Below are 26,728 nucleotides of genomic sequence, written 5' to 3'. Positions count from 1 at the left end.
AAAGTGACATGTCAAAACAAAACCATTCGTTTTTCTGGAGCTGACAGACTAATCGACCAATCTGCCTCTGCTGCATCTCATTAGAGAGCGTCTCCACAGCCACTCACATCAGACTGATAAAAACTCAAGAGCAAACTCTAGCGACTCAGCAAGCTCACCACATTTACATAGGACTATTATATAGCACATAAGCATTAAGAATGATGCTTTTTGGTCACTATATGCTTTCAATGCATAAAAAATATGAAAAACATCTGTGTTTCATGGGAAAAGAAAAATATCTTTGAAAAGACATGAGGATGAATAGATGATGACAGTTTTATTTTTTAGGTGAATTCTTCCTTTTAAAAGGAAAATATTAATGCATGATGCACATGAAACAAAAAGGAAATCATAGATCAGTCAGACACAGAAGGAAGCTGTAAAATGAACTGCCAGGATGGGCAAGTGTACAGCCCGATGGTGTGTGTGTGTGTGTGTGTGTGTGTGTGTGTGTGTTCTGGTCTGCAGGTGTTCACCATGTGTTCCAGGGCAGCTTGTCTCTCTCTCTCCTTCACTTCCAAGGAGGTCAGATGGACTGTTGAGGAAACTTGGATCCTCTTATCTGTCCAGATTTCAGCTTTTAGCCACAACAAGACTACAAATCTTATCCAAGGCTTGTTGTGAACCACAGCCTTATGCAACATACGAAATGAACAATTCTGGTGTGCACTGATGCATACACACGGAAATTCATACTTCTAAACTACTGTTAAAATGTTTGGGGTGAATAAGAAATTACTTTTTATTCAGCAAGGATAAATTAAATTGATCAAAAGTGACAGTAAAGACATTTTTAATTTTACAAATAAAATAAATGCTGTTCTTTAACTTTTTTATTTATCAGATAATCCTGAAAAAAGTCTTGGTTCCCACAAAAATATGAAGCAGCACAATTGCTTTCAGTATTGATAATAACAACCAAATCAGCATATTAGAATGATTTCTGAAGGATCGTGTGACACTGAAGACTGGCGTAATGAAGCTCCATTCGGCTTTGCCTCACAGAAGTAAAGTACATTTTATGATATATTAAAATATAAAACAGTTATTTTAAATTGTAATAATATTTCACAATATAACTGTGTTTACAGTATTTTTGATTAAATAAATGCACCCTTGGTGAGCATAAGAGACTTCTCTTAAAAACAACATTAAAAAATCTCACCAACCCCAAACTTTTTCAATGGTAGACAAAACAAAACTACATTCATATAATATAAATAAAATAACATAATAAAACTATATTAATAAAAAAAAAAAAAAAAAAAAAATAAAAATAAAAAAATATAATAAGATATAATAGATGTATTTTTTTTTTTTTTAGTTTTAAAAGATGCTAATTGTTATTAATTTTCTTTTAACACAATTGAGTTAATTATTACTACAAAATAATATTTCCCCCTCTCGTTTTCTTGGAAATATTGTTTAGATTAAACCTATAAATGAATGTAGGTTTTTACAATTTCAGTTTCCATCCTATTATTATTTTACTTAATCCCTTTCATTTTGTAAAAAATCCATGACATTAACCTCCAAGACATTATAATTTTTGTTGGGACAACAAACGTGTAAATATTAACCATGGGTTTGATTCTTGTGATGTTGTGTGAACTGTAAAACAGGAGCAGGCTGTTGGTCTGTGTCTGCGGTCACACATGGCCCCATCAGCTGCTCTCAGAACATGTGTGTTTGGAGCACGGTGACAGATTTGGCGAGTTCTGTGTGGTGTCCCGCTGAAGCTGGAGAGAGAGGGCTTGTCTGCACCCCTCACCTGACACCAGACCTGCTGAGCCAGCGCTGGACAACATTTGGCCAATGCTGCGCCAAAGATGAACCAAAACTCATGGTCTTTTATCTGAAATGACAGTGCTGTGGCAAATCCAAGCCCTCGCACCTCCAACAACACTCAAAAAGAGCCTCAAACAAAACAAACTTCATAGACCCAAACCAACAAACCCTGCAAACTTTGGCGAATCCTTTGAATATATCATCATCATCATCATCATTAAAAAAAAAAAGCTGGTGTGCTGGTTTTAGTTTATCTTTCCATCTGGTCTTATCTGGTTTAGCAGGCTGGTTTTAAAGGGGTTTTGAACACTTCTTTAGTTGTTCAGGCTGGGAGCCCAGCTGACCAACCAGCCAAATCCAGCTTAAACCAGCTAAAACCAGCCAATCAGCATATGCTGGTTTTAGCTGTTTTTTCAGCAGGGAGGTTACTTTTAAACAAAATTTTGTTCTCTGGTGGTCTAAAATGACCTCTGAACTACGACTTGTGGAAGTTTATATCAATAGATCAATATAAATAAATATATTTCATTAAACAGTGACTAAAAAGCATCAATACAAGTTTAATTAAAAATGTTAAAACTGAGTTTTATTAGTTTTTATATACTATAGCTTTAATTTATTTTTATTTTCGTTTTAGTAATTTTACTTAAACTTATCTCCGTTTCTAATTTAAGCTCTTTTATGTTTAAGTTTTTCATATAATATTTATATTTAATTTGATTTCAATTACCAAAAAAATTACTATATTTCTTCTGTGGAACATAAAAGAAGATATTTTGAAGAATGTTCTCATTAACTTCTGTTATCTGAACAAAAAAACAAACAAACAACAACAATAACAACAACAACAACAACAAAAAACTCAAAAGGGAAATGAAGCTGTTTGTTAATTAACATTTTAAAAACATGTATATATTCTTTTGCATTTCAAAAAGAAAGTCACAGAGGTTTGGAACGACATTATGGTGAATAGAAGATGACAGAATTTTAATTTAGCGAGAAAGCTCACTTATATATAAATTGATTATATATATATATATATATATATATATATATATATATATATATATATATATATATATATATATATTATTATTTATTATTATTATTATTATTATTATTATTATTATTATCAGACACTAAAAAGAAAATGTTACTCAACCCAATGGAATCATTTAGGGGAAATGATTTGGATGCAAACTTGAATTTGAATCAATAACACTATCCTGCTCACAATGATGATGCAAATGAGTCCTTCTACATTCCACACTAAATAAAACTGAAGCAGATAAGACAGCTCCAGAGCAATCATCGCATTCGGATATGACGAGGTCTGCTCATTCAATCATCATTCTAATCATTCCATTTCTGCTCAATTCCGCTCTAATATCTCTCACTAATAGATACACGGAAAATACGGGCTCTGATCTGTTAAATATGGGCTATTGGTAATTGAAGGGCTTTGGGAATGAAGGGTCTCATTTGGAAAATTTGGAAAATGCGTGCAGATTGATGGACAGAAATGACGCAGTGGGCTTGGTGTTAATGGACTGATTTGGAGAAGGGCCTGAGCCCGCTGCCTGCCGCGCTTATGGAGGACATCTGTGCCAAAACTTACACTAAATTAACAGAGATGTCACTGGATGGCACCTTCCTCTTTGTTTCTTTACTGCGCTTCCCTGAGAAGCACAACCTTATAATTACCTCAACTATTTAAAAAGAATAAAGGGAAAAACAATAATGTTCTACAAGTGCCATTAGGGTACTGACACCTCTCTCATTTTACCTCAGCAGGTCACTAATAATGAAGGTGATTAAAAGAATAACACAATGTTCCAACACACTGTGGCTTCATTAGTAGTGTTTGCTAGTTATTGCTCATAATTAGAAGGATAGTTCAACCAAAAATGAAAACTCTGTCTTCATTTACTCTCCCTCATGTTGTTTTAAACCTGCACGACTTACTTTCTTCTACAGAATACAAATAAAGATATATTGATAAATATTATTTTAAAAACATTACTGGATCCCACTGACTGGAATTTTTTTTTTAAATTAAAATTTACTTTTTCCAAAAACAAAAAATAAACACCACAAAAAAAAAAAAAAAAAGTAATTTAAAAATTTAAGAATACATAATATTACACATTTTTTCATGCTATTTCATCTGTATTAGAGTACAGTGTTATTTTAGTATTTTTTTACATACTATTATAGTATTTAATACTTTTTTGAATTAGCTTTTATTTTCATATTTCCAGTTTTCTTTATAATTTTAGTTTTAGCAATTTTATTTTGTGAAGGTTATTTTTTATTTATTTTATTTTTGCATTGTATTGTATAATTACCAAAAATTATTTTAAAATAAAATAAAAATGATGCAGCAAAACTGTTTCCAACATTGCTAATAATCAGAAATATTTCCTTAACAGCAAAGCAGCATATTAGAACAATTTTGGAAAGATCACATGACACTGAAGACTGGAGTAATGATGAATTTGCATCACAGGAATAACTTTTCCTTCACAAAAGAGTTTTGTATGTATGTTGCCATTGCAAAAACTGAGACGGGCAGACGGGGTCTGAATAGGAGCCATTTCGAGAACACCTCTTAAGCCAATAAGCTGTCAGAAGTTTGTGGCCTCCAACTCTAATCCAGCCAATGAGCTGTCAGATACAGTGATCTACAGTCTTGTAAACCTCAGCCAGACAAATGAGCTCTACTTTCACCCTGTTCTCTCTGGCTCTCGGCCCTGGTCACCTATCGTCCACTACTTTAAAGGCTTCCTGGCGCCGTGCCTGTGTAACTGCCCAGCCCAGTGGGCTTGAGGGGAACGGGCCAAGATCACCTCATCACACAAAGCTCTGTGGCAAAGCCTCTCGCGGCTGTTTGAGACAGGACACGACGGGGGGCTGAGAAATGAGGACTAAACCAGAAAAATGGACATGGTGCAAAGCAGGAGGAGTCTCATGCTGTTTGTACTTTGGCATAAAAGCTCAGCCATAACTCTAGAGCGAGTAACACAGCCAGACCGCAGCATACAAGAACTCTCCCTTCAGATGTTACTGCGAAAAATGAAGCATTTATGATATTTAAGGTAAGAAACGCATTTAATAAATGAGATAGCTTGGCTACAGTAAACAGCTTAAGTTAAGCTAAAGAGCTATATTACTTGCCAACTTTGTACTTTTTTTGTACAATTGTTTTTTATTCTGATTATTCATATTATTATTTATATTTGTAAAATAATACTAATCATAACTATAACATAATTTGAATTATTATAATTATTAGCAAGAACAAGAACAACAACAACAATAATAATAATAATAATAATAAATTCTTGCACCAAATCACACAGTTCATTAGCCTAATCATAGGCTGTTGTTGATGGTTGCAAACAAACATACAAAATATTAATACATAAACCTAAAAACACAAAAACAACAAAAAATAAAACAATAAAAAAAAAATATAGTATATTATCACATGTGTGGTTATATATTACCAATTTGCTTATATATATTAACAAATGGCTTATATATGGTCATATAATAATAATAATAATAAATAATAATATCAAGTAATATACAAAAATATTACTAAAGAAATCTGGCACTGTTCAATAACAACGACAACAACAACAATAATATGTGAATATATTTCCCTATGTATGGTTATATATTAATATATGGCTTATATGTGGTTATTTAATAATAACAATAATAAAGTATTGAGAGACCATTCAATACTACAACTTCTACTACTACTAATAACAATGAGATTTAATATTTCTAATGATTATTTATACACACAACTGCTTTATATTGTTTTTGAAAGAAGTCTCTTATGCTCAACAAGACTGTATTTATTTGATTTAAAAAATACAGTAAAAACAGTAATATTGTAAAAATATTATAAAATAGCTGATTTCTACTTGTAAATGCAATTTATTTCTGTGATGCCAAGCTACATTTTCAGCATCATTACTCCAGTCTTCAGTCTTCAGAAATCATTCTATGATGCTGATTTGTTGCTCAAGAAATATTTATTATTATGAATGTTGAAAACAGTTGTGCTTTTAAATAATTTTGTGGGAAAAAGCCCTACTTTTATTTTTCAGGACACTGAAAAGTATAAAAAAAATGTTGAAAAGAATGTTTCAATTGTGAATCGAAAGCATTTATTTGAAATGGAAATATTTTGTAAAATATAAAAGTGTCTGGCAAATGCATAAATGTAAATAGATCATGTAATATACAGGTGCTGATCATATAATTAGAATATCATCAAAAAGTTGATTTATTTCACTAATTCCATTCAAAAAGTGAAACTTGTATATTATATTCATTCATTACACACAGACTGCTATATTTCAAATGTTTATTTCTTTTAATTTTGATCATTATAACTGACAACTAAGGAAAATCCCAAATTCAGTATCTCAGAAAATTAGAATATTACTTAAGACCAATACAAAAAAAAGGATTTTTAGAAATCTTGGCCAACTGAAAAGTATGAACATGAAAAGTATGAGCATGTACAGCACTCCATGTACATGTACTTAGTTGGGCTCCTTTTGCCTGAATTACTGCAGCAATGCGGCGTGGCATGGAGTCGATCAGTCTGTGGCACTGCTCAGGTGTTATGAGAGCCCAGGTTGCTCTGATAGTGGCCTTCAGCTCTTTTGCATTGTTGGGTCTGGCATATCGCATCTCCCTCTTCACAATACCCCATAGATTTTCTATGGGGTTAAGGTCAGGCGAGTTTTTGCTGGCCAATTAAGAACAGGGATACCATGGTCCTTAAACCAGGTACTGGTAGTTTTGGCACTGTGTGCAGGTGCTAAGTCCTGTTGTAAAATGAAATCTGCATCTCCATAAAGTTGGTCAGCAGCAGGAAGCATGAAGTGCTCTAAAACTTCTTGGTATACGGCTGCGTTGACCTTGGACCTCAGAAAACACAGTGGACCTACACCAGCGGATGACATGGCACCGCAAACCATGACTGACTGTGGAAACTTTACACTGGACCTCAAGAAATGTGGATTGTGTGCCTCTCCTCTCTTCCTCCAGACTCTGGGACCCTGATTTCCAAAGGAAATGCAAAATTTACTTTCATCAGAGAACATAACTTTGGACCACTCAGCAGCAGTCCAGTCCTTCTTGTCTTTAGCCCAGGCGAGACGCTTCTGACGCTGTCTGTTGTTCAAGAGTGGCTTGGCACAAGGAATGCGACAGCTGAAACCCATGTCTTGCATACGTCTGTGCGTAGTGGTTCTTGAATCACTGACTCCAGCTGCAGTCCACTCTTTGTGAATCTGCCCCACATTTTTAAAGGGTTTTTGTTTCACAATCCTCTCCAGGGTGCGGTTATCCCTATTGCTTGTACACTTTTTTTTCTACCACATCTTTTCCTTCCCTTCGCCTCTCTATTAATGTGCTTGGAGACAGAGCTCTGTGAACAGCCAGACTGTTTTGCAATGACCTTTTGTGTCTTGCCCTCCTTGTGCAAAGGTGTCAATGGTCGTCTTTTTGGACAACTGTCAAGTCAGCAGACTTCCCCATGATTGTGTAGCCTACAGAACTAGACTGAGAGACCATTTAAAGGCCTTTGCAGGTGTTTTGAGTTAATTAAACTGATTAGAGCATGGCACCAGGTGTCTTCAATATTGAACCTTTTCACAATATTCTAATTTTCTGAGATACTGAATTTGGGATTTTCCTTCGTTGTCAGGTATAATCATCAAAATTAAAAGAAATAAACATTTGAAATATATCAGTCTGTGTGTAATGAATGAATATAATATACAAGTTTCACTTTTTGAATGGAATTAGTGAAATAAATCAACTTTTTGATGATATTCTAATTATATGACCAGCACCTGTAAATAGTGCTGTAAAGTATCTCATAGAATACCATGGTATTTCCATCATAACAGTGTCTAAAACCACTACTATGGTACATTTTGTACAGGCTTCCCAGGCAGAAGCACATTTCTCTAAATGTATAGTTGTTTCTCTTTTTCTGACAAGCTCCCTTCGCACATTTTGACAGATGTCACAACTGTTACTGTAAACTACAACACAATGTGAGCTGGCCATTTATAATCCTGAGAAAAGCAGATCAGTGTTTTGTCCATTCTTAAAATGTGTTTATGGCATTTCTTAACATCTCCGAATTTTAAACAGTCTTTCTCACGAGACAATCAAACTCTCACGACTCTTCACTCTGTCTTTCTTCTGGAGAAAAAAAACAGGCCTTTTAGGCAGAATATCAAAAGAACAAAATCCAAATTGCCTTGAAATTGGATTCATTCGTGCTGTTTGGGTTCAAAACAGACTAATAAGAAGCGAAATCACAGAGGAACGTGCGTACGTGCATGTGTAGAACCACTTTCCATTTCCCTTCAATTTAGTTACGTTTTATAATCTTTACACATTTACAGGGTGAATGTCACAAAAACATGCCCACGTCATATTTCATCACCAACCCCAAAGGAAATTATATTTTACTTACAGAAAAAAACGAGTCTATTTTAAGACATTATTTTAATGCCAGTTAAGAACTTTCTCCCTCATCACCTTAATGAAAAAAAATCTAATTCTCATAACTGTGCGTGGATGTTTTACTCATTTTTGTGAAATTTTCATTATTGTCAATGGTGATTCTTATTAGTTTAACATAGTATTTTTTATTTTAGTAAAATAAAAAATATTACTATATCAGTTCAATTTTATCCAGAACATATTTTAAAAACAGTATATAATTATTGTTATTTAATTACTGTACTTGGAATTAGATAATAATTAAATGGGAAAAATGTACTTAATTGTCATAAAAAAAGAAAAATACAGAAAAAATAAAATAAAATAATAAAATGAATAATTTTTTGGTCTTTGTTTTAATTACTATAACTACATTTTTTTTAAAATTCATTATAATTATAGGAATTTGGTAGAAAAAAAAAAAAAAAAAAAAAAAAATATATGAATAATATTTTTTACTATATGTCATGTAACTTAGAAATAAAATTGCACAACCATGAAAATAATATCATACAAAAAAAAAAACAAAAAAATTTGAAAAATAAAATTATTACCAATAAAAAATAAAATAATACAACAAAAAAAAAAAAAACAAACTTTTAAAATAAACAATTTTTTTTTGCTGCAGGATATTACTGATAAGAAAAACAAAATTAATTATTATATAATTATTGTCATAAATAAATAAATATATTTATGATCTTTAAAATAAACATATATTGAAAATAAAATAAAATAAAATAAAATAAAATAAAATAAAATAAAATAAAATAAAATAAAATAAAATAAACCTTTTCATTCTTTTGGCTTTGGTGTAAAATATAAACCAGGTAAGTTCTTAAGAAATTCTCCTTTACAGTGCCTTACAAATAATAGTAACCAGAGAGATCTGGGAATGGAAACTGATAAGACAATAAATGGTGCCAATATGATTTGAGGAAATAACCTTCTCAAAGGACTTGTCCTTATTTGCATCCGGGCTGTTGAATCACATTACTGTCTCATCTGCATTCATCATTCACTCACACAGATTGTTCCACTATAATGCAAATGATCACAGCGTCCTCTTTAGGATTCCTCCTGTATGAGTGCATGTACCTGTTGGAGGGTGTTGAGAAGACCCCCAGGATGACATCCCTGCCCTGCATGCGTATGATGGGGCTTGTGGACTGCAGCAGGTTGAAGTAGAAGTGCGAGTCTCCCGGGATCGAGCAGTTCAGACGCGCTTTCAGAAACGACGTCCACTGGCGCTCCAGCACCCGCTGAGAGCCGCCCAAATCACCTTTACACACACGTGCCACGCGGGACACCATCACCTAATGCACACACATATACAAAAAGAAAACAGTTCAGTTTTTATTCCACACGGCTCTATTCATTGCTACAATCAAAGTGACTATTCACTGGAGAACTGCTTTTCAACCTCACACTTCAATCGTGAGAATTCAGTTTTTGACAATAGTATAAAAACCTAAAGGAGCAACATAATCTGCTCTACTGCATTTCTTTTTTCTTTTCTTTTTTGTTTTAACAGTCCAATTATAAAGTTGGTTAAGGCTTCTTGTGCCAAAAATTGTCATAATTTAGTTTTACCCAAACCATTTTCTTACTTTCATTTAAATTAAAGGAAACGGAGAAAGCAATTACGAATAAAGGACTGGTATTTTAGCCAGTTTGAAGAAAAAAGTCTTAATAATGGATTTATTTATCATAAACATACAGCATTTCGCTTTACAAGATGGTAATTGATGGAGTGGAGAGGTGTGGATTACTTGTGGATTATTGTGATGTTTTTATTAGCTCTTCATTCTGACGGCACAGCAAGTGATATAATGCTACATTACATTAGAAAGTCTGTTTCAATGAAGAAACAAACTCATCTAAATATTGGATGGCCTGAGGGTGAGTACATTTTCAGCAAATTTTCATTTTTGGGTAAACTACTCCTTTAAATTAAAAATACCATTGGTACCATTGCTACCAGATCTTTACAGTACTGTACCTTTAATATGTCAGTGTTAAAGTGTTATGATTGGCTGACCTCTGAGTAATGGGGGCGCACTATTAAGTTTCTCAATACTGAATAGTCATTGATAGCTATTCATGGACAATCATACTGTATATTAATGTGCAAGTTAGGAGTATGATAATACAACCTTGATTAATTATTAATTAGTATTAATTAAGCAGCTTAGTTTCATCAAATGGTAAGAATGGATCGTTGGGGTCAGTAATTTTTTAAAGAAATTAATACTTTTATTCAGCAAGGATAAGCCTAGTTGAGCAAAAGAGACTTCTTTCAAATACAACAAATTTGACCAACCCCAAACTTTTGAACCGCAGTGTAAATCTCCACCTGTGCTTTCCTTTCTTACCTTCTCCAGGTAGTTGAACTCCATGGCCATCTCCCTGAAGAAGAAGTAGATATGAGGCCCCCATTCCACGGCGCTCACAAAATAAGGCTCTGTAAGACACACACACAAACACAGGCTTTCATTTTACAGTCTGAGGGTGTCCTATGAAGAAATTGCAGCTCAAATAAGTAAACACTCATCAGTCATTATAAAGACATTTCATCTGAACAAACAACATATGCACAGTCCCAGAGGGAGGCGGGGAGAGAAAGAAATATACAGCGAGAGAACTGAATGAGGCTGAGATAGTCCACATTAAACATGCATGTCCTCTTAAATAAAGCAAAGAGAGTGAAGAGAGGACATTCGGAGGTCTTGGTCTCTCCTCTCTCTCGCTCCTTCAGTGGTATGTCAGTCTCACTCCCTCAATGATATTCAACTCATAGCTCTCCAGTATTCAAAGTTCAAACAGAGAGCTCTATATTATACACACATCCATCTATTCTCGTCTGAATGAGGCTCCAAGAGCTCCGTGCAGTTTCCCGTGGTTACGAGGTCTCGCATATTTGTGAAAAACAACTCAGGTATAAAAAAATAAGCCAATTGGTTTTGTTAGCACTCTCTGTGTGTCTGGTGTGAAATCACACTCAGAATTCAGTGCTGTGAGCTGCTTCCTGAAACTATTTTGAAATCTACAAAACAAACCCAACTTCAGGATGACAGGTAGATTGCTGAGTGAGACAAATGCAATTCATTTTTACTAAACTGACAAACTGACTTTAAAAGGAATAATCCAGGTTAAGTGCAGCTTTTGCTCTATTGTTGTTTTATGCGGTATGATGAACAGAAAATAAGTTTGGCTTGTCCCTTGTTTGAATCTGTTTCTGTAGCACAAAAATTAATGTTTAAAATATACAAATATAGTGTTTTAACTTGTGTTATGACCAACTAAACAACACTCTTAAAATACATTTTCTAAATATGTGAATAGTTCTTTTTAGTGTGAAGAACATTTTTATTATCTGAAGAACCTTTTTCCACTATGAAGAACCTTTTGTGTGACGGAAAGGTTCTTTGGATGTTCTTAAAGGAACCATCAATGCCAATATAAACCAGTGATATCATAGAAGGACCATTTTTATCTCTCAGTGAGGAATTCCTAAAAGAACTGTTTTTCTTTTCTTAGCGTGAAGAACATTTTGAAATTCTATAGAACATTTTTTCATAATAAAGAACCTTTAGTGGAACTGAAAGATTCCATGGATGTTAAGGCTTCTTAATAGAACCATCAATACTAATAAAGAAGCTTTATTTTTAAGAGTGTAGCTAAGAATGTCTGAGCATGGTCAGCTAGTCAACTAGACCAAAATGTTTGCATTTTTTGTTTTTATTGTAAAACATAGATATTGAGCTTATTTTTGTGTTGAATATCTGTCAGTTGTCCTATTGAAAGGCCATATTTAGGGCCCAAAATATGTTAAAACCACTTCTGATCATGTCTATGAAACAGTCTAATTATACAGGGCTTTTTAAAAAAATCTGACAATCCGCTGACTAGTTGATATTGAAAATATGTAGTTTTGCACATGCATAAACCCCAGTTTAAATGAGAGCTGAGCTTTGATAACTCCTACAGGAATTAATTTGGTAATGTAAAGCAAAGTCTTTTAAAATAATATATATATATATAACGATCTAAATCCCAATTAATTGCATATATCAAAAATTATCTAAATCCCAATTAATTGCATATATCAATATTTGATGAGAAAAGTACCTAATCAAGTTCTTAAAAATTACACTCTTAATGGGGTTGCCAACATTTTGGCATCATGTTAATGTTTCTGAAAAATGCTCATGAATGCTTTACTAAATGAAACAGTAATACGGTGAAATATTACTACAGTTTTAAATAGCTTTTTTATATCTGAATATATTTTAAAGGGTGTAATTTTTTATTCCTGTTATGCACAGTAGAAATTTCAGCATCATTACTCCAGTCTTCAGTGTCACACGATTCTTCAGAAATCATTCTAATATGCTGATTTGCTGCTCATGAAACATTTCTGATTATTATACATGTTGAAAATATTTCATGTTTTTGTGGAATAATTTTTTTAAGGATCCTTTGATGAACAGAAAGTCCAAAAGAACATCATTTATTTAAAAAAGTTTTTTTTGTAACATTATAAATGTCTTTACTGTCACTTTTTATCAATTCATCAATTTTTATCAATTTATCAAAAAAAAAATAATAATAATAAATAAATAAATATCCTGTGGCATGCCACAAATGCCCAAGACTATTCCAAAAAGATAAACAAAATCAAGAACAAAACAGATGAAACTTTTTTTTTTTTTTTTTTTTTTTTATATTGCCAAAAATTCATGGTTTTATTTTATGTATGAAACAGTACCTCTGAACCATTTGGAATCATGCTTGATCGTGCGCAGGGCTGGACTCTCTCCCAAACTGCGGTAAATGACAGCGTCGATGGCCAGGAAGTCAGTCACTGTCCCCGTGAACAAGCTGCCCTCTGAGGTCAAATGGCAGAGGTCAGCGGCCAATAACCAGAAGTGAGCATCGACATTGTGCCATGATGATATATGTGATAAAAACAGGTTTGAACAGAAAGTCCTTGAGCTTAACGATGTTAAGAAGAGGTGGTTAAACACATTTATGGAGTCAAATAAAACAGCTATAAATTAGGTGAAATGAAACATTATTATGCTGTGTATCCACTGGGTGTACGGCTCTTATTATCACAGATTAAAAAGTGCTAAACAAATCAGTCCATTATGTAAATAATTTGAGGTAGAGTCATTACATAGCCACAAAAGGAGTCAGTTACCTGCAAACAGAGCCACATTAGCATGTTTGGGATCATAAGGACATCGGGCCATTCCACCGATGGGCTCGCCGACCAATTCCAGAGTGTCTCTCTGAACAAACACACACACATACTGTTTGTGAGGACAGGATATGACACTCTGAGAGGATGATAGCTGTTATAAACCACACACATCTCCAAACACATTCACGAGCGCTGCTATCATTTCTACACGCTTCCAGCAACAGTCGAGAGTGTTAGTGAGCGTGTGCATGTGTGAGAGAGACTTCAAACTGTAGTGCATGACGTTTTATCTCACAAATAAAACAAACCTACCAAAATGTCTCCAGAAAGGCTTTCTCAGTTTTATTCTTGGCCCCTCTCAGTTTTATATGAAGCAGTATATCAGCTCTGATGTTGCAATATACCGTAAAAACAAAGATCTGAAGATGTGGCCTGAAAATCCGCTCGCAACAAAAGGGTGATTCTCATGAAGAAGATGAAACATTAAATACCATATGACCAACTGAACATCTAAAAAAACTAGTGCTGTCAAATGATTAATCGCGATTAATCGCCTCCAAAATAAAAGTTTTTGTTTACATAACCTATGTGTGTGTACTGTGTATATTTTTTATTTATATATATTTATGTATATATAAATACACATGCATACAGAATATATATTGAAAATATTAACATGTATTTACTTGTATATATTTATATTCATATAATTTATATCATGTATCATATATAAATATATTTAATATATAAATGTAACATTTTTCTTCGTGTGCATTTATATATACATAATAAACAGTACACACACATATATTATGTAAACAAAAACCTTTATTTTTGGATGCAATTAATCGCGATTAATCGTTTGACAGCACTAAAAAATAAACTCAATTCTTTGGAATGTATGTATGCCAGATAAATAAATTAATAAATAAATAAATGACTTTTTATCTCACAATTCTGACTTTTTATCTCACAAATTCTGAAAATAAGTCAGAATTGCTAAATATAAATACAGAATTGTGAGATATAAAGTCTGAGAGAAAAAGTCACAAATAGAATAGTCACAACTATCTTTTTATTTTTTATTATGTGGCTAAAAACAGAATTGTGAGGTGTAAACTCAGTTTATATCTTGCAATTTTTGTATTTACAGTCATTTTTAGTTTTATTCCATGGCGGAAATAGGCTTCCCTTTTAATGCTTGATTTTCTTCATTCAAAACAATTTCTTATTTTTACCCTTTGATTTTGGGGTGATATAATTCAGACATGTTCCTAAAAGATTCACTCCCAAAACAATTTATATATGCATTCACACTTTCGATTCAATTCAAATGAGCATCATCTCCACAGAAGCCTCCAATGTAATTACGTGCATCCATTTATTGGCCTTCCATCAATGCTGATCCACTTTCATTATTGTTAATGCATTGTAACCATGCATACTGTATGAGTTCAGCTGAACCAATTCTTTCTAATGATTCAGTGGATCTGACTCACAAAACATTTCTTAATGACTGAACTGTAAGAGAAAATTCAGTTTAGTAGTAAAACTGTGAGGTGGGTGACATGATGCAAACAACACAGAATATGTAACTGAATCAGTTTTTGCTACAAAAAATAAAATAAAATAAAATAAAATAAAATAAAATAACAAGCTCCTGTGGAATTTCTTCCACACATGGACAGATAAACAGATTGGTACCTTGTGTTGTTTGTGTAGAATTGCACTTTACTCGCTCTACATGTTTGCTAAGGGTAAACACAGGGGAGACGGTGAAGTCTGCAGGCATTGAGGAACACTCACCGTGTAATTGGCACACAGAGGGTTGAAAGCGTTTGTCCCACACACAAACAGCCCTCCATCATGGCTCAACAACACCTTAATATAATTACGACACTCCTCCTGAAGGAAACACAGAGAAAAAGACAAAATTACTCTTGTTTTAAACTTGAAAATCTGGGATTCAAATAGTAATTTAAACTTGAAAATAAAATAAAAAATTAGGTTTAAAACTGAGAGAAAGAGAGAGAGAGAGTTTGTATAATTATGTTATTTTAAAATGAATAAACACTATAGAAATGACTACTTATTAATTATTGTGTGGAAACAGTGGTGATGATATCAGACTCTGTATTTATTCTGCCAGGCTGATCCTCTTTGAATCACAATGACTTGGCAGCATTTGACTTTCATGTCATTTAACAAAGTCATTTGAATCCTAATTAAAATTTGGGTGAAGGAGAGAGCGATGAACAAAAAAAGCGTGTGTGTGTGTTTGTGTGTGTGTTGGGTCAGACATGAAAGGGTAGGGTAAGACGGACAAAAGAATAAGGCTGTAAATATTGACACAGCTTCACAAGTCATTTTCCCCCAGACATCATTATTTTGAGAGCTGTGTTTGTTTTGGAAGACAGACAGCAGATAAGTAGGTCCCAGCTTGCAGCTCCGCCACAGAGCCCACACTGTGGGCATCATCAAAAAACATTCATTTTCTCCAGGTTTTTACATTGTATTTGGACTAGATTTGCACAGTGTTGCTGCGCGTCTTTGTGAAGCACAGAAGCAAGAAGTAGCTGGACTTGAATGCATCACGACTTGGGTCCAGCTATAAAGGCAGTCCTGAAAGCTACTGAATAGCCAGCTGCGAACACTCATGCATCAGGAATGCCTTTGTTCCCTGACAGACATCAATAGAACTTTTTGAAGTGGTTTTGTGTATTTTGCTGAAACCCCTGCATGTGGGCCCCATCACGCAGCTCCACCATAGGGCCCATTCACTGCTCTGCCCATTGAGTTTGACTGGGCCTCCTGGTGGAGCTGAAACCCGAGGGGGCCGACACTGAGGTCAGGCTCTTTGAGGTGATTAGCAGGACTGCTGAGGGTCTAAGTGTTGTTACAGATGCATGTCCACCGTTCGCTGTGTGCGTGTGTTTGCACAAGAGATGCCGTTACAAATGCATTCAAGCTGCTCACAGCGTTAAACACACACTCCCTAGTGACATATCAACTTACAGCCTGTGTGTGCATGTGTTTGAATAGCAAGAAGGACAGGGATCTTTTCATTTTTGATAAGCTGAAGTCTGTGCGTGAGAGTGAGAGCATATAAAATGACGCAAACTTTCACCTCTTATTATCATGAGTATTTCCACCTGGATGCTTTGAAAGATATGTTGAGGTATGCTGTAACATTACCACATCAACACTGCCAGTTTCTTCACTGTGTGTTTTTCAGGGTGATCATCAGGATACAATGCAAAAAACGGCAGCAAAATTAAGCAACGATTTTCCCATAATTACCCACCAATTAGAAAACAATACGACTGAGCTTCACCCTAAAACTGAACTCAGGCAGAAAAGTGTGTTGAGAATAACATTCGCAATAAATTTAACTTCTGTCATGTGACATTTTCAAGTGAAACTGAATATTTAGCTCTGAATAATGTACTGTCTGGCGGGATGTCTTGATTTTATGTTCTTGATTGGATTGTAATGTAAGGCAATGGCATTACTGGTGCTTGATAAGGCAGCTGTTGCTGTTTTACAGAAGGCAACTAGAAACTATTCCTCATTCTTTGATGAGGAGAGATTAACTACTACTTTCTATTATGAAAGTAACTAAATGTAATTGGCTTGACGACTGATCATTTACAGAGGGACTGGGTCTCTTTCAGTTGGGCTCAGTATTGAAAGATATTAAAATCTTAAATGTTCAAAAAACAATTTTTGCCAGTCACTTTCACAAAGATTTGTCTAAATGTTTAATATTTGCAACTGATGCCAGTTAGGTTAGGCCAGTTAGTGACATGCATTCAGTGTCAAACATAATTCATTAATTTTGTCAAATATTATTCCTTGATTACACATCTTGTTTTGATGTTTCTTTCATTTCATAAGTTCATGTTGCAAGGGTTTAGGCTATTTGTTTTGTTCTGCAGTCGAAAAAAGTGACGTAAATTAAGAATAGTTAGTGATTTCTATCATTAAAAAAACATTATCAAGAATTATTTAATTTCGATCTGCAGTATAAAATATTCTTCATAGTGATTTTAAAATTAAATGACACCTGTAAATAAAATAAATGAATTATATATAATGGTATGCAGTTAAATTATCATGAGATTTTATTTATTTATTTTTTTTGGCAGTTGTGCACCAGTCATTAAGTGTGTCATGTAGTGACTCAGTCATTAGGTTTTTGCTCCTCTCTATCAAAGACTAGAATCTGCTCCAGTCAGTGGAAACAATTTAACTTGAAGTGTGGTGAGGTCAATTTTAGAATGTTCCAGTTGTGTAGTGTGTCCCCAGCTTTAGTCAAGCCAGGGATGCCAGGTCTGCTTAAAAAAAAAAAAATCCCATCAAACTGCTACTAAAAACTATCCCAAACTGGACCAAAACTAGCCCAGGGGAAGTTGGCTGTCAAAATCACATTCCAGGTTTGGGGTCAAAATTGCATTCCCGGGGGACGGGGTGGTTTGCTTCATCCCATGGACTAAATAAACAACCTGCGGCAAAGTAGCCCAATTTGGCTGGAAAACTGTGGACTTGGCAACACTGGCCCTAGCAAACTCCTAGCAAAGCCCTAGCAACCTACTGGAAAATTCCACCCAGAGCCCCTTTCATTCGATGCTTTGCACAGACAAGCAACACTCAGTATCTAGTTGGTTAATATTATATGTTTCCCCGCCCATAAGGCCTTGCTTACATCATCAGGATAGGAAATCTGTTTTAGCTGAATTTTATCTATTTTGATGGACATATTTTCATCATTAGTATAATGTGCACTAATGTAGACTAAATTAAGACTAAGGAGATTTATTAAGAAAGAAAATAAGCTCAATTTTGGCATCATGTTATCTTGAAGCCCATCTATTCCCATCCGGACTCACAGGTTCATCATAAACATCCAGCTGAACGTGAGCAGAACAGCCCAGCTGTGTGAGTGTGCAGTAAACTCTCTGCAGCGGTGGGGAGATCTTACGTTCTGCTTCATAAACTGTAAAATTGAATTCATCAGAGATGCAGGTTTGTGCGCGGGTCGATCCGTACGCCCGTCAGAGGTGTAAAAAGCAGGTTTCGCTCTGGGGAAGAGCACATGTGCTTCAGGTCTCTGTGAAACGCCATCAAGAAAGTGTCAAGATTTATCCTTCAGATCAGAGCGTGTGACAAGGCAGTATACAATTCCCGTACCCCAGCAGACTCCTTTCTGCTCTGATCAAAGCCTGACTTCTCCTCCCTTACTCCCTCACTCTCCTTTCTTTCTTCTCACCTTCCTCACTCTCCACCACTCCTTGTTCTCTCTCTGCATGTCTCCTTTCGCTCCCGTTCCTCCCACTCCAATTGCTTTTCACTTCTTTCTGCACCAAAATCACTCGCTGTCAGATTACAGCACATTTAGTACTTAACCATATAAAGATTCGTACAAAAAATTGTTTAAAGGATCAAAACTTTGCTGAAAAGCTTGTCATACACCATCTACTGCATGCCTTCTGTTGTCTGATTAATAGTTTAGATGTTTCAGCAAGTAAAAATCCTTTTAACATAATTGAAAAAACATCCACCTTCAGTTAATGGTTTACATACCTTTTTATTGTGAAATCTTTACTGATTTTTTTAAAGTAAGTGTAATAACTTTTATGTTGTTGGTATTATTTCAAGATGAACACTTACTGGACTGAAGCAACTTGATTGTCCATATATAATGGAGAATTTGAGAAAAATCATGTTAAAATATCAGTATCAATATTAAATATGACCATAAGGCTTTTAAGGAACATTTGATTATTAATCTAATTAAAAGTTTAATTATTTAATGTCACCATCTCTTTAAGATACATAAAGGAACATACACAAGAGAGAAATAAAAAATTTGTAAACATGAATAGAGTAAATGTGAATGTTTAAACACAACAAGCTGGAGTTTAGATCAAATTTCAATGCATTTAAAAAAAATAAAAATATCAAAGGGTTCACATACTGTACTTTTTCCTGCAGTTTTATAGCTCCTAACAATTATCTCACTGTGCCTATTTTATTCCTCCTAAGACATTTTTGACAAAACATCTGAGACAAACCTGCTCAAGTGCCTTGAGCTACAGTATAAAACAGCAATATCATAGCAATAAAATTTTCTTCATGGCCGAGGAAAAAGATATTCAGTGAATCGCTCATGAAGGGACCCCGTTGCTCATTTTCATTCAGAACGACCCCACAAATGAAGTCCTCTTCCTGCAGTACCCTTCAAGCCAATAAAAATGACAATTGGAACTCATCAAGAGAGAGAGAACAGATACTCGTAAGGATGTGAGTGTATCTATTACATCTCACACACACACATTTCTATACTCCCTTCAGGAGTATCACAGGCGGCAGATGTGATCTTTCTGTAGTCACTGTGTTATTGCTGTAGAAATCTGTTTATCTTGCACTTCATAAAAGCCAATCAAAACTGCACGAGTGACAGCCAAATGCAGTAATTCAACTCCTGCGTCTTCATATGAATTATAAATGATCTATTTATCCACCTCTTAAGATGTTATTGTGATTTAATGCACTACCACCAACGCTTACGCTTAAACTGTTTTGAACTGGTCACTTTTATACCAGGCGCAGCACAAATACTTTCCAGTTTTAAATTGCACAAAGCAACACATCTTAAATACTATTATAGTATCTAATAATATTTTATGAACTTTTATTTTTATATTTAATTTTTTTTGTCATTTTGGTTTACGTTTTAGTAATTTTGCGATTTTGTCATTTTTATTTCTATTTAGATTTAATGGATTTATTTCAATTTAAATTTGTACTAATTTTATACTTTATTCGTTTAGATATTTCACTTGTTTTCAAAGCAAAATGTAAAAATTTTCAGTGTTTCAATGTTTTAGTAATTTGTTGTTATTTTGCCCTTTTTATTTAGATTTACTTATTTCAGTTTTCATTTTAGTAATTTTAATACTTCGTCTTATTATATACCAAGGCAACATTTCTTTTTTTTTTTCAGTTTTAATTTAAATTTTGCTTAAAATTTGAGAAATTTTTTTATATTATTTTGTCATTATTATTACTTTTAAAAAATATTCCTATTTAGAGTTCATTTAATTTTCGTTTTATGTTTATTGATAATGTATGTAACACTGTAACACTGTTTATATACGTTTATATACGTGATACAGTATATGTTTATAACACTTCAACTTCAACATATTTCAATCAATTGTCATTTTTAAGTTATAAGCATAAGTTTAAATGTTTTTTCATCATTTCTAGTTTTCATTTGAATTAGGTTCTATAGTAAATGTGTTATGTGATTTTTATTTTTATTAATTTCTTTTTAAATATTTCAATTTGGATTTAATGTACGTATTTCAGTCATCATTTTTAACTTTTCAAAGTGCCAAGGCAACATTTCTTATTTATATAAGTATAATTTATATTTTTAATATATACATTTGATGTTTATTTTTATTTCAGCTTTATTTTAATTAACAAAAATAAAATTTTTATTGTCTTAGTTTTAACAACAATTCTCTTCACATGAACAATGCTGTTTTACAGATCCTCACTGTAGTAAGTGTGTGTGTGAGTGTGTGTGAGGAGTCAGAATAAGGATATTGAATTTCCTCCCTCATTATGAAATCATGTCATCTTAAATCAAGCAGCAAGAACACAATTACTGCAGGAACACATGCTACATCAGATCAAACACATTTCATCTGACAGCACTTTCTAATGTCCATCTAATCTTATCCCAGAGCATATGAAGTGCATATTCAGTTTTAGGTCTGCTATCAGAGGTGTGTGGAGGTGTGTGGTCAGATCTCTGACAGAAGGACGGATAATTGGATGTGTCTCTCAAACGGACTTATTTCTGGCTGTCTGTGCTAATATTCTGTCAATCTCACACAATTAGAGGCGAATGCTGTGAAAAACCAGTATAGTTTGAGGTAATTAGCAATCATGAACAAAAAAAATACAGAATAGCAAGAAAGAGAAAGCGAGAAGCAGAGAGCACGAGAGCCTGTTGAAGAAACTTGCCGGAGGCAGAGATTCACAGGTGCGTGTTTGATGTCTCAGATTTCTGCGAACATGTGGGTGGGTGGAAGACAGGTCTAATTTGTAAGCTCCCTCTTGCCAAACAATAATGCTTGTCCAGGTTTGACACTCAGTCCCTTGAAGTTCTCTCCCCTGCAGTCATACACATCTATTAAAACGGCCTGGTTTGCGAAAGAGTGGGAAAGCACGACTCTTACATTATGAAGGTGGGCAGAAGGTAATTAGCTTCTGAACTGAAGAATAAGAACAGATTTATCACAAAAACATCAAAGGAGACACAATCGAGTCTGAGGTTTAGACGTGAGAACCGACTGCATGCGGCTTGCAAAAACAGGCCTTTGCAAACTCTTAAATCTTAAGTTAAAGAAAATATTGAACAAAAAGTCCAGGAGAATTATTTGGGCAGGGCAGATAAAGGGATGTGAAAAAAAATACACATTTTCAAAATCAACAACTCTTAAGTTGTAGAATACGTGGAACTCGAGATGTGCTTTCAAAAGTTTAAGTATTTTTCCATTCATGCTTACTTAAAAATGCAATACTCGTAGCGGGATGCTCAAAAAAATAAAAATAATAATTATCATGTATATATAAATACACACACATACATTATATATTTTGAAAATATTTACATGTATATCCTTTTCTATATTTATATTCATATAATTTATATTATTAATAAATATATTTAATATATAAAAATAACACTATTCTGAAATATATACATGCATGTGTGTGTTGTCACGTTTCTGTTGTGTTTTGGTTTCTCTGCGTTCCAGTTTGCTTGTGTTCCCTTGTTTGTTTCCATAGTTTTTGATTAATTAACTCCACACCTGTTTCAGTTCTCCCAAGTAGGTTTCTAGTACCTAAGTCCTGTGTTTTTCCCCTGGTCCATTGTCTGCTATTATTTTGGTCTACATGTTGCGCTACCCCAGCTTCTTGATTCCTTGTGTTTGCTTTGTGGATTATAATAAAACACTGTTATTGGACAACTCCTGCATGCGACATACGCCTCCTCAGAGCAGAGCAACCGTGACGTGTATTTACGTATTTATATTTACATAATAAATATACACAGTACAAATACATATATTATGTAAACAAATACTATTATTTTGGATGTGATTAATCGTTTGACAGCACTATTAAAATGATTTTTTTTTTTTTACTCCAGGTTTTCCATGCTTGTTTGTAGGGCTGCACAATTTTAGTAGTATTATAAATACTACTAATGTCTCTAAAAATATTTTTAATCATCTTTAATTTTCCATTTGTATTGTAATTTGTCATTTTATAATTTATCATTTATTTCTATTTAGATTTAATTATTAATTTCAGTTTTCATTTTGCACGTTTTAGTACTTAAACTTCAACTTATATTTCAGTTTTTGCAAAGGCTACATTTCTCATTTTCATTTGCTTTTTATAGTTCTAAGTTTTTCAAATTACCAATGGCTAAAAGAATGATGTCATTGTGCTAATTAAAATATAATACACTAATAAAAATATAATAAATATTTTAAAAAAGAGAAAAATCACTAATCCCTTTAGGGAAAATATATAATTGCATTTTTTTCTGATAAAAATGGCAACTGTCATTTAAAAAGTGATTAAAAACAACTCCAGGTTTGCTATGCTTGTTTGTAGGGCAGCACAATTTAGCCAAAATGTTGTGATTATATATGGTATATGATTATAAAAATGTAGTAAAATTTTTATTAATGTTGAAAGTGCTTCTCGTTACAAGTATAAGAAGAGAGTTTAAGTTTTATTTCAATGACTCGTCAGTTGTTAATTCATCACGATCCATCCTTTAGTAGAGAGCTCTTGTAATAAATGTTATGTTTCCTGCTAACTTGTCAAATCACCCTCTTATAATCATCTGAACTTCTGCCGTTCATTATGTAATGCTAGAGTATCACCTGTTTTTACCAAAGCAGCATGTAGATGGATCATTACTGAGCAGAACATAAGTGATCTGCTGCAGGAGCTGTCAGGTCCAAATGTGCTGAAGAAAAGCCAAAACTGTTTCCAATGGAGACACACAACCTGCTATAGCAAAAAGTAGACCAATATTTTCAATAAAATTATTTTTACCACCAGCTTTCCATGAACTGTATGACTACGAAAAAAATTCTACAAAGGGCCTCATTAACTTTGCCTAGGAATTAATTAAAATGCATAACTGAAATTGCATATTGATATAGAAGCACATAGACCCAGATTAACGTGGACTGCATTGAAATATGGCATGCTAAAGAAGAGCAAAACACCTCATTTCAGAGCTGTGGTTATTTTTGGATGATATGTCTGGATTTACATAAGGATATGTCGAAGCAGCAAAAAAAAAAAAAAAAAAAAACATTTTAAAATTTTCAAATGAAGTTGGCATTGCATACTATGAATATTGTAGGCTCTATTGTTCTCTATTGTAAGACACTTTAAATAAAAGTGTCTGCTAAATGTGTCTGCTAAATACATAAATGCAACTGCAAGTGTCTGTCACGTTGCATTAGACACACATCAGCTGTAGGAAAGGTAGCATACTTGATAAAACAACGAGAGTCATAAAAGTGAATGGATCACAGAAGTTAAAAACACAAGCAAATAACAGGAAAATCCACATCCCTCAATAACATCCAAAACTAACCAAGGCTGTAAGTAATAGTCTGCAATAAGGCTAAAAGCATCCGCTGAGAGACCAGAGTGACATTTCCTTGTCAAACTGCAGAAATAAGCCAAATCCTTATATTGTACTGTAGTGTACTCTCCGGGAGAATTTATTTGTATGAGCTCTGCCACAGGTTTGAAACATCGAGCTCCTGGCAACAGTAAATCACTCAAAGTCCTGTGAATGAATTTTCTTTGCTAAGACGGTGCTAAAAGGGCCGTGAAATGTGAAAAAAACTTTGTGTTATTTGGCACTGAACACTCACCTCGTGTTTGCCCTTCATTCTACAGATGCGGATGTCATTCTTATTGGATTCCCATGTCCTTTTCTGTGGAACAACAAGGGAGTAAAATCATTACCTACATTCAAGGTAAAATAAGCCAGGCGTTCATACATGCAATTATGTGTGTGTGTGTGTGTGTTTGTGAGAGAGAGAGAGAGAGAGAGAAGTACAAGGGCTCACCTTGCTGTAGAACATTTCATCTCCAGATACATGGTCCAGTTCCACTCGATAAAGGTCATCTCTGCAGCAACACACACACACACCCCGCATACGAAGACCAGCATTAGCAGTAACAATGAAAATGGGCCTGAATTTAAGATTAAAATACTGAATCACAATTCACATAATTTATGTGCTATAGAGTATGCACTACACAACACACACGAAACATAAAAAAATGTAATCAGAAAAAACATCCTTGAAATAAATAAATGAACTAAAAATGCATTTACAAGCAAATTTGTATATAATGGTAATGGCTTTTTCAGTAAACATATCTACTATTTATGAACTTGTTTGTTTTAAGCATAAATCTACCAAATATAGATGCCATGTACCAGTTGTTATTGGTAACTAAAACATATGAATAATTGTTTTTGTTAATAAAATATATATATATATATATATATATATATATATATATATATATATATATATATATATATATATATATATATATATATATATATTTGGATGAAAACCTCAACGTAAAATTTAGAAATGTTGAACTGAACTTAAATAAAGTGTATAGGTTAAAGTATTAAAATGACTAAAATTCAACTAAATATAGATGAAAGCTAAACAGAAATTATAAATAAATAAATGAAAATGACAAAAGCACATAACAAAAGGACTCAAAATTACAATGATAGCTGATCATATAAAAATCTAAGGTAATATTTTTAAATAATATTAAGTACTAAATAGTATATAAATAATATTAAAACAACAGTCATGTAAACAATAACTTATATCAATGCACAATTTCATGATGTTACAGGTCTCAGTACTTACTACATGCTCAAGAATATTTTTCCACAGGCAGTGAAGTACATAATGTAGAGAATATTAGAAGTATGCCAATCAAATTACTGACTAAATAATGTGACTAACTTGAGACAAGACAGAAAGTCTGTGAAGATATATTTCAGCACATTAACACACTGAACCACTAAAGAGTTTTGATAAAACATATCCATCAACCCGTCTATATTTGAGTTCTCAGCTCTGGAGATGTTTTGTGGTGACAGGAACCAGTTTATAAGAGTTTCAACTTTCCAGAATGTCTAAGAGAGTATATATAACAGACTATATCTATTCTCTAGCTTCGGAGAAAGCAAGCGCTTAAGTGGCTCGACTGTGCAATGGTTAAAGGTCAGCGAACAGGGGTTTAACTTCCAACCAGCGCCTAACTAGGACCACATGTCAACTCCCTCGGGAGTCCAAACCCTTTGAAGGCCTGTCCATGTGACCGATTTCAAAGATGTAACTAAATGTAACACCAGTCAAACTGGACACAGATTTCCCATCAAAACATCCACACACACTCTCTGACTGTGTGGAGAGAACATGCTGTTATACTGCTGATGGTGTTGAGCTATAAGGACGGAGTGTTCATGTCAGAGCTTTGAAACGTAATGACATTTTCTCATTGTGTAATCTGTCATTTCCTTTTAAGACCAATTAGGTACTGTAGCGAAATATAAAGGTTTTAATAACAGAGAGGATATTATATTCATGTTATATTAATTCAGAATGTAAAACCTAACAGTGATGTTACTGCATGAATAAAGTGGGTGGTATTAAAGCTCAAATTAATGTGACTTAAAATGTTGTCAGTTACCACCACGGTTATAAGAGATAATTATAGTCAAAGATTTTGGTTAATTGACGTGAAGCTGAAATCTAAAATCTAAAAATATGAGATGAAAAACTAAAAAATTAGAAATGTTGTCATGGCAAGTTGAAGCACTAAAATTATTAACTGGAAATAAATAAAAACTCAAACTGAACTAATACTAAAACAGCACTAAAAATAAATTAAATCTAATCATGAAAAAATAAAAAAATAAAAATATGAATAAAATAATAATAATAAAATACCAATAAAATGGCAAAACCAGTAACT

The 26,728-nt window shown here is 33.6% G+C and overlaps 1 protein-coding gene across 1 annotated transcript in view; it reads right to left on the bottom strand.

The window, feature by feature from the left end:
• Nucleotides 1-26,728, bottom strand: part of LOC109074133 (semaphorin-6B-like) — a 115,701-nt gene that overhangs the window by 13,804 nt on the left and 75,169 nt on the right. Inside the window, exons 4-10 of the mRNA XM_042718967.1 lie at nucleotides 24,781-24,841; nucleotides 24,583-24,645; nucleotides 15,395-15,493; nucleotides 13,586-13,676; nucleotides 13,151-13,270; nucleotides 10,755-10,843; nucleotides 9,478-9,695 (exon numbers count right to left, since the gene is read on the bottom strand). Of these exons, the coding sequence (XP_042574901.1) occupies nucleotides 9,478-9,695; nucleotides 10,755-10,843; nucleotides 13,151-13,270; nucleotides 13,586-13,676; nucleotides 15,395-15,493; nucleotides 24,583-24,645; nucleotides 24,781-24,841 (741 nt within the window). The remainder of the gene's footprint in view (nucleotides 1-9,477; nucleotides 9,696-10,754; nucleotides 10,844-13,150; nucleotides 13,271-13,585; nucleotides 13,677-15,394; nucleotides 15,494-24,582; nucleotides 24,646-24,780; nucleotides 24,842-26,728) is intronic.

The sequence above is a fragment of the Cyprinus carpio genome, chromosome B2 (assembly GCF_018340385.1).
Source record: "Cyprinus carpio isolate SPL01 chromosome B2, ASM1834038v1, whole genome shotgun sequence".
NCBI classification, from domain to species: Eukaryota; Metazoa; Chordata; class Actinopteri; order Cypriniformes; family Cyprinidae; genus Cyprinus; species Cyprinus carpio.
Note: the sequence above shows the minus strand (reverse complement) of the source record. Positions and strands in the feature narration are given on the sequence as shown.